Here is a 13043-nt window from a genome sequence, read left to right as displayed (position 1 = left end):
CCCAAATACATTCATTGATGTTTCTGGTTGCAATGAAGCAAAATGTGAAAAGGTTAAAAACGTGTCAATACTTTTGCAAGATGCCGCATCTTTTCTGGTTCTATAATGTGGCAGAAGAGACTCATTATGAAAGCTGACCTTTTCCAGTAAGATGATGTTAGTTTGGTCAGTTCTGTTTGCGTTATATAACCTCTTCCTCTGTCAGGTTTCCTGTGCTCAGCTGAACAGTTTTTTTGAAATTAGCAGCTGAATCAAACGAAAACTGAAGTTGCATGACAATGTTTCTGTTCTGAGTATTTCAGCTTGAAGGTTGTTAAATTTACATTTGCAATTAGTTCATTCATTATAATCTGTATAAAGAATGTGTCAGGCTGAGTCATTTTTAAGGAGAAATGCGAAAAACCAGTCAGGTTGCAATCCATTTTATATACAAATATAAACCTATGATGGTTGCTTTTTGCAAAGATTTGTTCCATCTTGGTCATTCATATTAAATAAATCAAATCTGTCTTTTAAATCTACCAACTTAGATTACATTCAGCTGTTTCATATCTGTAGGATTTCTGTGCAAAGCAGCAATTGTCTGCTAAAGGTCAGATTATAAACCACTTTTGGGGGATCTGCTTAAGGCTCAAATGCATCTAGAGTCCCACAGGATCCCTGTTAAGATGCTGAAATCGTTTACCTGGGTGTTCATCTGGGGCTTACGCAGTATAGTTCAAACCAATCGGCATCCTGGTAGCTACAGGTTCATTTTACATGTGGGAATTGGTGACCTGAGAGCCTGTGATCCTGCAGCAACAGCAGTAATGTTAGGAAATGAAAACATTAAATGTTTAGAGGATTTGTCACCTACTGGTTTGAGCATTGAGCCAGTACATTTTCTTCAATACGTCTTCTGTCATATAACACAATATGTCTTTAAGCAACATTTTTCTCAGCATTGTATGTTGCAGCAGCACCACTGCTGGCAGAAGGAGAGGTTAATTGTGCAGTTTTTGTTTGGTGCTCAGAGGAATGTGTCTGTATGTTTGACCTGAAGCCCATCCCCAGTGGTGTGATCACCCAAGCTGTTCCGTAGTAAATATGTCATTACTTTTTGCTGCTCCTCTCTTCATTTTGTGCTGCACTGATTTAACAGCGTATCTCTTTGTGTCTTCGTGTTGTGCAATGTCCAGCTCCCCAGAGGAACTTTGAGATTGCGTTCAAGATGTTTGACCTGAATGGCGATGGAGAAGTGGACCTGGAGGAGTTTGAACAGGTCAGACTGTTAACAGCAGAAGAAATGGGAAACGTTTGAATACTCAGCAAAAATATTCAAACGCTTTTGCTGTGTTTTACAAATTTGAACTGTAAAACACTGACATGGAATAGAGTTGGTACTAATTGCCAGTGAAATTAAGTTTGAGATACATAAATGAATGAATTAGAGGAATTATGTGCTATAAGTCAACATCTGTATCCAGATTTCTGCAAGAACAGCATTCTAGATATTTTTACAAAAGATGCACAAACATGTGTTTAATGTTAATATTTACTAATATATCTCATTATCTTTTCAACTCCTTGAAAAAAAAAAGCTTCTCTGTTTCTGTTAAACTGAAACAGAGAAGCAAACCTGCACTGCATCACTATTACTGTCATGACTAAACAAATACCACATGACCAACTTCCTCCCCTTGTTTCAGGAACACATAGCAACAAGATGGAAATAAATATTGGTTGTTAATATCAACTTAGTTTTATTTATCGGCCCAAAACCAATATGTTGAAAAATGACAATATCGGACACATATCAAAGTTAGTTCAGATATATCATGCATTCCTAATTTTAATATCCATCCTGCTCTAAGCATAAAGTTTTACATTAGAGGAAGAGTTGATGTCATGTTGTGTGTTTTGAACAGTACTTAGCATCTTGTGCAAGCACAGTTAAGAAAATTAACACGACTGAAACAGTGTTGCCTGCTTCTGTTTTTTTAGACAGTAGATTCTTATCACTAAAGGATTTAAGACAAAAAGATACCAACTCCTACCCCCAACTGATTCCTCAGTGTGTCTGCAGTCTAATATCAAGTGACATCTTTTGTGTTCAGGTCCAGAGCATCATTCGATCCCAGACCAGCATGGGCATGCGGCACCGTGACCGTTCCACCACAGGAAACACTCTGAAGACGGCTGGCTGCAGCTCTGCTCTCACCACTTATTTCTTTGGAGAGGACCTGAAGGGAAAGCTCACTATTGGCAGCTTTCTGGAGTTTCAGAGGAAACTGCAACATGATGTGCTCAAACTAGAGGTAATAAAACAAGGAAATTAAAGGCATAACTTTGATGTATCAATAAAATTTGCTCCAGGGTAATCTTTTTTTTATCAGTAACTGTACACTGGCTCCTTGTAGACACTGACAGTGATGTATAACTGTGATATTTCTGTTGAGCACATCCAGTAAGATTAACAGGTACAAAAGTTTTTGTGCCTGTTGGTGATCTTACAGTTTCTCTGAAAAGTTTACACATTCAGCTGATCTAGTGCATTTTTTAACATTTGCTCACCTGCATCCCCACAAGAACTAGAAATTAAAGTTTAAAACACCAACAACTAAAACTTTTAGTTGTCAGCTGTATATATGAAGACAAATTTCAGTTTTTAGCACCTTATCAATCCCAAGCTGGAATCTTGATCAGGAGTCTGCAAAAAAAAACAATATATATATATATATATATATATATATATATATATATATATATATATATATATATATATATAATATACATTTTTTGTCTTCAGTTCAGTGAAATAAAACCTGCTTAGAGCCACAAATGTTACCTGACATTTTGAATAAAGATAACTACTATTGACAATTTTGATCATATAAAGAAACATGTCGTGTGTTTTGAACAGTGTTTTGAAATAATCCCAGGAGGGGTTATTTTAATTTTATTAATTTTGTCTTCTGGTTCAGTTTTTACATATTTGTGTCATGAGGCTGAAACTGGTGCTTTTTAAAAAAAAAAAAAAGTTTCATCATTTTCAAAAAAAAATGTGTGAGTATTATTTAAAAATATTTAATGTTTTCCTCAATCAAAAAATAACTAGAAATTATTTAAAATGTTTTAATATTCAAATTTTGAATTATAAAGTTTGCACAATATATGTTAATTTTTTTTCATCTCATATTGATTGAATGGAAATAATGAACTGAAGTTATTTCTCAATAGCTGGATCATTTACATGGGTTGTTTACATCAACCTAAAGTTGAAAGATATGAACACTGTTTAAGAATTTGTTTACTTATTGCAAGTCATATCGTTATCACCACATTCACCTGAATTTTGTTGGCCTTGTGCAGTAAGTACTTTGTGTCTTTTGAAGGATTGTGAATGTTTTGCGGCCCCAAACAATGTTTAGTTCAGAGGAATTAGGAAAACTTGTTCTTTGGATTGTAAATGTTTCAGGTCCCTGATATAGATGAGCAAGAGAATGACCTTAAGAAGAAAATGAAAGTTTGGGAATATCCAGAGCTAAATCGGACTAATTTGAAAAACTGTTGCAACAAAGAGATGCCAAATATTACCATGTTGGCATCTGGCATTCTGACAAGCTCCTCTTAAAGAATAACAAACGCTGAGATTGAATTTGAGGGCTCAACAAAGGTTTTAATGTTTGAGCAGCAAAGCACCAAAGAAAACCAGTGCATTTCCCTAGCAGCACTGGAGTTAGAGCAATAACAGGCAATCAGTGTTGGCCATACATGCATGCTGTCAACATTTTGAGCGCCCAGGCTGATGAACAAATAGCGAGTAAAATCACAAACATGAGGCTGACGTGTTTCCAATAGATTCAGACATAGTTTTCTCAACCCTGGTAGACTGGTTTTGTTTGGGGATTAAATTAATTGGCTGGCTTCAGTATTCAAAAGCTTTCAGTCCATGTCATGTTTTCTGTTGGTTGGGAGTTTCCCAAAACGTCAAGATAATAATAAGAGACGAGGAAGAGGAAAACAAACGATGTGACATTTTCTGTACACAATATCATAGTGCTGAAACGATCAGTGGGATTAATCCAGATGAATCAATTATTGAAATGATAGTTTTAGCTTCACTTGCATATTTCTTTTGAGTTAAAAAGGAAAAATCTTGTTGTGAAAGTTGCTTTTTTTAAACTCATATCATTAGCATATTTAATTTTAATAGGTAAATAAAAAATCAGTAGAATGTGACAGCTTGTCTGATTAATAATTGATAAAATAATTATCATTACTGACAATTTCTGACCTGATTGTTTTACTAAATAAACTAAAATCACAGAAGGATTTTAGTGATAAGAAATATTAAGACTTTTAACAGCCCTGATACATCCCACAAGATTTAAACCATGAGTGGAAGTGCTTGATTTTGCTCTAATAAAAACTAATATGCAAATAGTCAGAAGACTAAAATTTAAATTGAAGTTACGGATATGGTGAACAGAAGCCCAAAGGAGAATTTTAGTCTTGCTTTTAATAATGACCAGGTTTCTGGTCTCTTTTACTTTAAGGAAGCTTTTCTGGCTACATGAACAGCAGCAGCTTAATAATGCCAGAAGTGCAGCAAATTTCCAGAGGTCATCACATCCAGAGGGAATCATGTGAGAGAGCATTTAAGCTGTCAACACCATCAAATCTTGCTCGGCTCCACCGAAACCTACTGTTGTTAAGTCATCCAGTGAAACATGGTTAGCATAACGCACATTCAGCTTTAATGTCTATAAACAAGATTCAACTTGAAGCCTGACTCCAGTATTTACTGTTCCCCGTCCTCCCCCACGCTATCCTGCTCATAGTAATCTGTCAGTCCCTCTGGGGAACGCTCACTTCCTATTTGTCTGTCTCCACAGTTTGAGAGGAACGACCCAGTGGATGGCAGGATCTCTGAGAGGCAGTTTGGAGGGATGCTGCTGGCGTACAGCGGCGTCCAGTCACGGAAACTCAAGCAGATGCAGAAGGGCTTGAAGAAGATGTTTAAAGATGCACAGGTGGAGCCGTCTTTTTGTTTATCTGAAGTCAGAGATAATCAAGTTCATTGTGCTTTATTGTGCATAAATCTCATAAGTTCACCATATCCATGAACTTAAAGCTGCCACACAACAACAACGTCACCATCCTCATTAAAGCAAGCTTCACATCACCATGGTTAGAAAAAAACAAATCCCTGCTTCAAAATGAATACCTTCAAACCTCACTCAAATAATCAGCTGTCCACATTTAGACAAGACAAATTAGTTCACAGAAAAAACAATTAACAGTCAAGATAAAAAAACTAAACAGTCTGCATTATTGTGGCCCTGGCATTAGAGAAAACCAATTATAAATTCAAACTCAAATTTCTTCTTCAATTTTTTACCCAACAAGGTGATTCAGAGGTGTTGTCAACCAAAATTGGTGATGCATGTCTCCAAATGTCTCACCTGAACTCTCCTGGATTTGACAAAATTGGAGAAACCTGAAAGAAATGCTTAGAATCTTCTGGTCAGCCATGTTTGTGAACGGCAAGGTAAAAACTAAGGCATCTATAAGAAATGAGAACACTTTTTATTCCAGTCATCATTTAGCTATGATCAAAGAAAGAGCTGTCATTGCATAGAAGAAGCCAACATTTCATCCACCTTTGAGCTTCTCTGGGATTTCAGTCTCCACAGACTCCAACTGTTTCAGACTTTGTTCAACTTCTTTAATATTTCTCTTTCAGTTGCTTTCTTTCAGTTTGATTTAAGTCGAGGCTCCAAAAAGGAGGTTGTAACTTTTTTTCACCGGAGCCAACTTTCTTTCACTGCTCCGAGACACATTCTGTAAAGCACTAAAAACAGGAAAGAATAGATGAAAATTAAAACAAATTTATGTCTTCTGTTTTGTATTTGCGTTCATACTAGCTCCTCTGTAGTCTAATGAGCTCATCAGTCATCTTAGTGAAATTGTGTTTTACATCCTGAAAGGGTTACAGGAGCTACTAGAAACTAAACCTGGCAAACATCACAGTAAAGTATTAAAAACCACATGCCAGAAAGAGGCAGGATGAAGCATGTCTGATGGAGAAGAACAGCAAATTATCTCAGAAAAGGGAACAAAAACAAAGCAGTGTTCTGTATTTTTAGTCTGTCTGAACAAAAACTGCAAGATAAAAGCTTTTTATTTCAAAGAAAACATCCAAAACAGAGTAAAATTTGCTGAAACCCTTCAGGGAGTGGCTGTCAAACTTTGGGTCACCATTTCAAATAGGTTTTTTAAGCTTCTGAGCTAAAACCTTCGGGTGTCTGCTGAAAATCTGGACATGTGAAAACAAACATCTAAAACCACAACATGAGAAATAAAATATAGCTAGGTTACAGAGCTGGAACGAGTAATTAGATTAATCATGATGTATTGATCATTGAAATGATTAACTAATTTTGTAATCATTTAACTGTCAACTGGAGTATACAGATTTAAAAAGGCAACTTGAGGAAAGAACAACATAGTCAGAACAGCAATTAAGCCAAAACTGTACAAAAAATATACATTTATAGTTAAGATAAAAAAAAAATAAAACACTTTTTTGTCTGTAAATATGTTCTACCTAGAACTCCTCAAGTGGTACAGTCTTATCTTCACCTGGTTGAAAATCTGTCAAAAAATAACTCCTGTTGATCAATTTTTGCTATCCAATTATTAATCAGTTAATCCAAAACAAATAATCAACAAATTAACTCTAAATGTAATTGATGGTAAATTAGACGTTGATGATAGAAATATTGTTTTAGTTGCACGTGCTTCACTAAAGGAATGCTGTTATTGCAATTTTAGGCAAAAAAAATCCTTATTTGAAAAATAAATTGAGTAGTTTATTTGTATCTTTTAATATTGTATATAAAAAGCCTAAGTGGTTAAATAAGAAATCTGTAGCATGTGTAAATGTTTTAATCCGATTGATCGTCAATCACTAAAATATTTATTTGCAGCCCTTTTAGGACTGTAAAGCCAACCACCATGTATGGCATCTTTCTTCTCTTTCAGGTCTATTTCTGGTTCCATACTAGTTCACATTAAATGCAATGAGCCCCTCAGTGAGTTCAGTGACATTAGGGTTAGATGATGAGGCATAACCTGATGGAGAAATTCAGCCATTATCTTAGAAAAGGCTTCATAAACAGAGCAATTATCTGTATTATCAATATCATAGAAGATTGGCCTCCTTACTGGAGAATTATTATAAGTCCAAGTTGAACTATGAACCTTGAAATGAAAACTGTGCATCACCAAAATAAGCACAGTTTCTTAGTGAGACATGATGGTGGCAGCATTGTGATGTGGGCTTATTTGCTATATAGCTGAAAAAAGGATTTTACTGTGAGCATCCCTGTAGTTACCAGACTAGAGTTTCAAAGGCATATCCAGTTTATCTTCAGGCTCTGGTTTCATAATAGTTCTTTAGTGTAATGAGCCCATCAGTCAGTTTAATGAAGATATGGGAGGCATGATGAGGCATATTTGATGGAGAAGTGCAGCAACAGAGAAAAAGGACCATAAACAGAACGGTCCTCCAACTCATAAAAAAGATGAATCCTTGCTTTGTCTCTCTCTAAGGAATTAAACTTCACAAAGCATCACTCCCTGTTTCTCCTCTTTCATCACTTGGCCTCGCTCATCCTGTTGTTTGGTGTTCAGATTTCCACTAACCCATAAAGTAAATATAAAATAAAGAAAACAGAAACATGTTGCCGAAAAGTAGCTGCTTGCTTTTCTTTGCAAATGAACTCCGGAGCAGCAGCTGTCTGGTGGTGATTCTGGGAGTTTGTGTTTGTATGCATGTGTGTTTAACACCGTCTGTTCTCCTGTTCGTTCACCACACGCTGATCATCCATGTGTGTCTAAAGCTTCTGCCCGCTTCCTCTTGTCATTTGTGTCACCCCGCAGAGCTGCTCTCGGTTACGGTTGCAGATCTTATTGTGACAGTTTGTGGCAGGTTTTCTTTCTTTTTGGCCAGACTAAACTTTGTCCTTCCCTAATTTTTATTTATTTTTTCCTACACAGGGAATCACTTTTGAGGAGGTGGAGAATTTCTTTACCTTCCTAAAGAATGTGAACGATGTGGACACAGCACTTAGTTTCTACCACATGGCTGGAGCTTCAATAGATAAAGGTACGCCCCCCTGGCTTCAACTTGTCTGACTATCACTTTTACCCGCTGAGATGTTAGAACCCTGCAAACCAAATCTACTCTCAGCTTGGCTTCATTCCCACCATCACTCAGCTCTCTGTCATTCGTTTCTCTATCTGTCTGTTTATCTACCACTTCTCTTTAAGACTGCAGCTGTGAGCACATTTAAATCCAGGTCCTGCTTATCCACACATGACAGATGACTTCCTTCTGTCATGTGATTACAACAACATTTAATTTCTCTTTAGAATAAATGAAGCATTTTTAAAATGAAGCTTTTATTTTGCAGCAATTAGTAGAAGAAGTCATGTCAAAGCAGCTTTTAAATGAGTAGCAGTACAGGAAAGACAGAGAGGAGGAGACTGCCCCAAAATGCACTTGTAACACCCACCTCAGGTTTTCAGATACATCACTATTAATCATACACGTTCCTCTTGGGTTCACTACTCACTTTGTTTTGACGGGAAACCTTTTTAAAATGCACTGCATCATGAACCTCAGTGAAAAAACATACAACCTGTGACCTCTGCCAGAAAACCAGGAATGGGTCATCAGTTGCTCTTTCCGCTGGATAATGATCCAGAACATATGTCCATATTTACAAAGGTGGTTCACCGGACACGAAGCTAACCTTTCACAGTCCTCAGATAAAAATCCTGTTAAACTCGTGGCGAGCTGAAGAGAGGAGGCCAGCAGAAAGAATTGGAGAAGAATCATTTTTCTTTCTGTTTGCTCCACCTTGGAAAATCTTCAAGGAGACGTGTTGTCCTGCTGGTATTAGGGTGCAAATATTTATAGCACCAGTGATTTTATTGAACTGGTTTTTCCCAAATGTTGGATGCTGAAAACTTTTCCTTCATCTGTAGCAGAGTTTCTAATCAGTGTGGAGGCTGAATTACTCATCACTGATTAGGTTATTTGAATTTCTGAACGTTTTATTGTTAAATGCTAATTAGAACAGTTTGACATCAGCACCTGAGAATCTGCAGCTTTCTAATATGGAAACTGTTTGATGATTCATTGTCTCCTGCGTTTATTGTCAGGAGACAATGAATAAACCTCCTTATGTTTTCTGTCTGCATATCTATTCACTGATGGAAAAAGCAGCAGCAGCAACTGCGTTAACGCGGTGAGGAGTCTGCCCCGAGGTGCCACAGTTCGGACTCACATTAACTCACCAGCGTCTATCTGAAACCATCAGCCTGCTGCCAGGCATGAGTCTGCAACTTATCCTCTCCCCTCTGTTGTCCACTCTGAAACCAACTCCCTGCTCTTCCCGCCTACAGGAGCTCTCAGATCGTTTGCTGCTTTTCTATATCTTTTTTTTTTTTCCTGTTTCTCCTTTTTGCTTTCATCTCTCTAATCTCACTCTCAAATCCAACAACTTCACACCCTTCCCCTGCTCTCTCTCTCCTATGTGGGTGTTAAGTGAGGAACTTGCACAATGGCTCTCTGAAAGGTACAAAAGAAGGTCGCTAATGGGCTTCTTGGTGGGAATTATCTCAGGTTTTTTTTTTTTTTTTCACCATTTGCTTTGCCTTTTTTTCCATTATGATGGACCTTTTTTATCATTTTATTTTACTAATTACATTGACTTGCTGAAATATTAATTTCATGTGACAGACTAACACATGACGCTATTGCGTCATTGTAATGTGGAAGGAAGATTACAATTTATTATATCTTTCCTTTCCCAGGTACAATGTCATTTACAAAAATGATAAACATGTTTTTATTGGGTTTTTTTTTTTAACTAAATACTGCTATTTAGTTTTTTTTTCTACCAGCTTTGAATACTTATAGACTAAAATGTTTCTTCTTTGCAGTCTTGCTAAAATTCAGTTGGATTGGATGAAAAGCCTCTTTGACCTGCAATTTGTAATTTATTCCTCCATTCTGTATTTGATTTTAGGCTTTGAATAGGCCACTGAATTGGTGTAAACTCTCATTTCTGAGCTTCCCTGTGATTTCTGAAGAAAAGCCTTCCCACAGCATAATGCTGCTACCTGACAGTAATAACTAGCTTACGCAGCAGAACAAGACAATTTTTTGTGCAATTAGACGGTAACTCGTCATAATAATTGATGTTATTTGATTGCTAAAATAGTAATTTACAACAGCCCTAGTGCCACCACAGGTGGACTCTATCTAATAATTAGGCAACATAAAAAGGCAATAGTTTGAAAATTATAATATTTAGAAGTATTATAGTGAAGGGATACTTTCATTTGTAGAAAATATTGAAAATTGTGTATATTTTTTCTCCACTTTTTTTGATCGATTCCATAATATTCCAGCATAATTGAAACTGCTTTTACGGAGCACCACATGCCAGTTTCTCACCTGCTTCTAATCCCAAACATCTTTATCTCCTCACAGCCTCCATATTTCTTTTCTCTCGATTCTCCCCGTTCTCAGCCTCTCTCCTGTCTCTGCTGAATGGAAAAGCCTGCCTAGTATTGATCCACTGCAGTTTGACTTGTGTACACAATGCTCTCCATGTGAACTCGCTCAGACCTTTGTTGCTGTGAAATCTCTCCCCCTCTCAGTTACCATGAAGCAGGTGGCCCGCACCGTTGCCAAGGTGGAGCTGTCGGATCATGTGTGCGACGTTGTGTTTGCTCTCTTCGACTGCGACGGTAAGCACACGACAGTTTCATTATCGTATCCCTCCACTGGAGATAATTAAACACGGCATATAGTCCCTCTAGATACGAAGAAACTGAAGTCATGGGAGCTTTCACACCCCTTGAACTCGTCACATTTTAGTTGCATTACAGTGTTAGCTTATTTTAACAGGTATCCAAATCAACCCTGTGTGGAAAAGAAACTGAATTAACTCTGATTAATTTTGGTTCAATTTCACTAGCCACACCCTTTATGTCGACCAAACCTGTAGATTCAACAGTTACATCCATTTTGATATCATGGAGTTGCAGCCCAAAAGATCTCAAAAAGCAACACCTCATACATCAGTCTGAAGAAATTAATCGGAAACACAGTAATTGACATCTAACAGTCTGGAAATCCAAAGAGAAAACATCAAAAAGCAATAAACCTTCCCAGGAGTTGCAATCCAACAAAATTTATCCAAGAATATCTCCAGCTCTGCAGGGCTTCACTTCCCTCAGTCAAGTTCACTTTTCATTAACCATAAGAAAGATACTGAAGCAAAATGGCCTCCATGACACTTCCAAGGTAGAATCCAGATCTGACCCAAAAGAACACAATGACCAATCTCTGGTAAAATATCCTCCAGAGAAAAGTGGAACTTTGTTTAGGATTTATATCCTGTTACTGCAGCTGGAATGAAAATATAACAAAACTAGAGTCAAGTACAGTGGAGGTGTGGTGGTCTGCAGCTGGTCTGCATCTTCAGATCTTTGACCGCTTGAAATAACTGACAGAGCCATGAATTCTGATCAAATGCATAAAGTTTCTAAAAAAGAGAGAGAACATCCAGCCTTTTGGGTGATTCAGTTGGACAACGATCCAACAAAAAACAACAAATCAGGAGGGTTTTTAAGCAGCCTTAGTCTAAGTCTGGACTTAAATCCAACTGAGATGATGCAGTACGACCTCAGACAAACCGATCGTAGTAGAAACCCTTCAATATTTTTGAAACAATAACCAAAGACAAAGTTTCTCCTTTGTGAGGTAAGGCTCATTCCCAGGTATCACAAATGCTTGATGGCAGTTTCTGTCACCAAGGGTGAATGATGATAAATATCAGTGTGACAGCAAAATGTTAGGAGTGAAGCATCTCCTTATTGTGAACATTTTGACGAAAATGTTTTTCATCAGACATGAAAAACATGTTTTTAAAAATGGTTTTAAAAATCTTGTTTGGCCAACCTGAGTCAGTAATTTGGTTGCCATGTCATGTTTTGGGTATGCCTCGACCCGCTTATTTTTACATTTATCATTTTGCAATTAGCGGTATTGACGACTTTGTGATCAAATCTGAATAGAATACGTTGCAGTTTGAATGTGACAAAATGTTGTGCTCTTCAAAGGGTGTGATTATTTTCCGTGTCGCGTCGCCTCCGGAGTTGAGAAAATTGGAAGTCCTCTTACTTCTCCTTCCTTCATTATTTCATCACCTCCCTCCTGTCCGTCTCCTCCAGGGAACGGGGAGCTTAGCAACAAGGAGTTCATCGCCATCATGAAGCAGCGGCTGATGCGTGGGTTGGAGAAACCCAAAGACATGGGCTTCACCCGGCTGGTGCGCGCCATGTGGAAATGCGCCCAGGACACCGCCTGGGACTTTGCCGCTCCGAAGACGTAATGGACACCATTTCGGAGGCGTTTTGTGTGGCGAGAGACAAAGACGCTCTTGTTCAGGAGAATCGACATGAACTCAGTGAGGCTGCAGCTCTGAGGACGATCATCAGTCATTACTGCATGCTGCTGTACTTCAAGCTATCAACCCACCGTGACTGAAACATCCTGAACGGCTCCTGCTCTTGTGCCTTTCTGAGGCATTGCATTGTACTTGTATTTTTCAGAATATTGCAAAGTTTCTGCTTTTTTTTTTTCCATATTCAAACTTTTGAATTATCTGACTTAAAAACACTAAAAGAAACTATTTTGTTTCCTTTTTGATTGCAATTTACAGTAAAAGGGAAGTCAGTTTTGTTTTTCCCCACATATGTTTGTTCAGGGCTGACACCAGCCGCTCAGTTTGTTCTGCACAAAGCAAATCAAGTCACACAGCTTCTCCTATCTTAATATTCCTGACCAGTTTGTTGAATAAAAAATATACACATTTTTCTGTAAAGATAAATCTTCAAAGAAAATCCTATTAAAGATTTTTTCATAATGTGAATGCGTCGTTCTTCTTTTCAGTCTGAATTTTAGGGAAAGCTCA

The 13043-nt window shown here is 37.5% G+C and overlaps 1 protein-coding gene across 2 annotated transcripts in view; it reads left to right on the top strand.

The window, feature by feature from the left end:
• micu1 (mitochondrial calcium uptake 1) overlaps positions 1 to 13001 on the top strand; it is a 35540-nt gene extending 22539 nt beyond the window's left edge. For both annotated transcript variants that reach the window (XM_055029596.1, XM_055029595.1), the window contains 6 exons: positions 1179 to 1261; positions 2097 to 2297; positions 4878 to 5015; positions 8047 to 8155; positions 10723 to 10812; positions 12301 to 13001. In XM_055029596.1, the coding sequence (XP_054885571.1) occupies positions 1179 to 1261; positions 2097 to 2297; positions 4878 to 5015; positions 8047 to 8155; positions 10723 to 10812; positions 12301 to 12461 (782 nt within the window). In that variant the 3' untranslated portion in view covers positions 12462 to 13001. The remainder of the gene's footprint in view (positions 1 to 1178; positions 1262 to 2096; positions 2298 to 4877; positions 5016 to 8046; positions 8156 to 10722; positions 10813 to 12300) is intronic.
• Positions 13002 to 13043: the final 42 nt, after the last annotated feature.

This window comes from Poeciliopsis prolifica, unplaced genomic scaffold, assembly GCF_027474105.1.
Source record: "Poeciliopsis prolifica strain line A6 unplaced genomic scaffold, Auburn_PproV2 SCAFFOLD005, whole genome shotgun sequence".
NCBI classification, from domain to species: domain Eukaryota; kingdom Metazoa; phylum Chordata; class Actinopteri; order Cyprinodontiformes; family Poeciliidae; genus Poeciliopsis; species Poeciliopsis prolifica.
The sequence above is the reverse complement of the archived record's forward strand: the minus strand, read 5'-3'. Positions and strand labels throughout refer to the sequence as shown.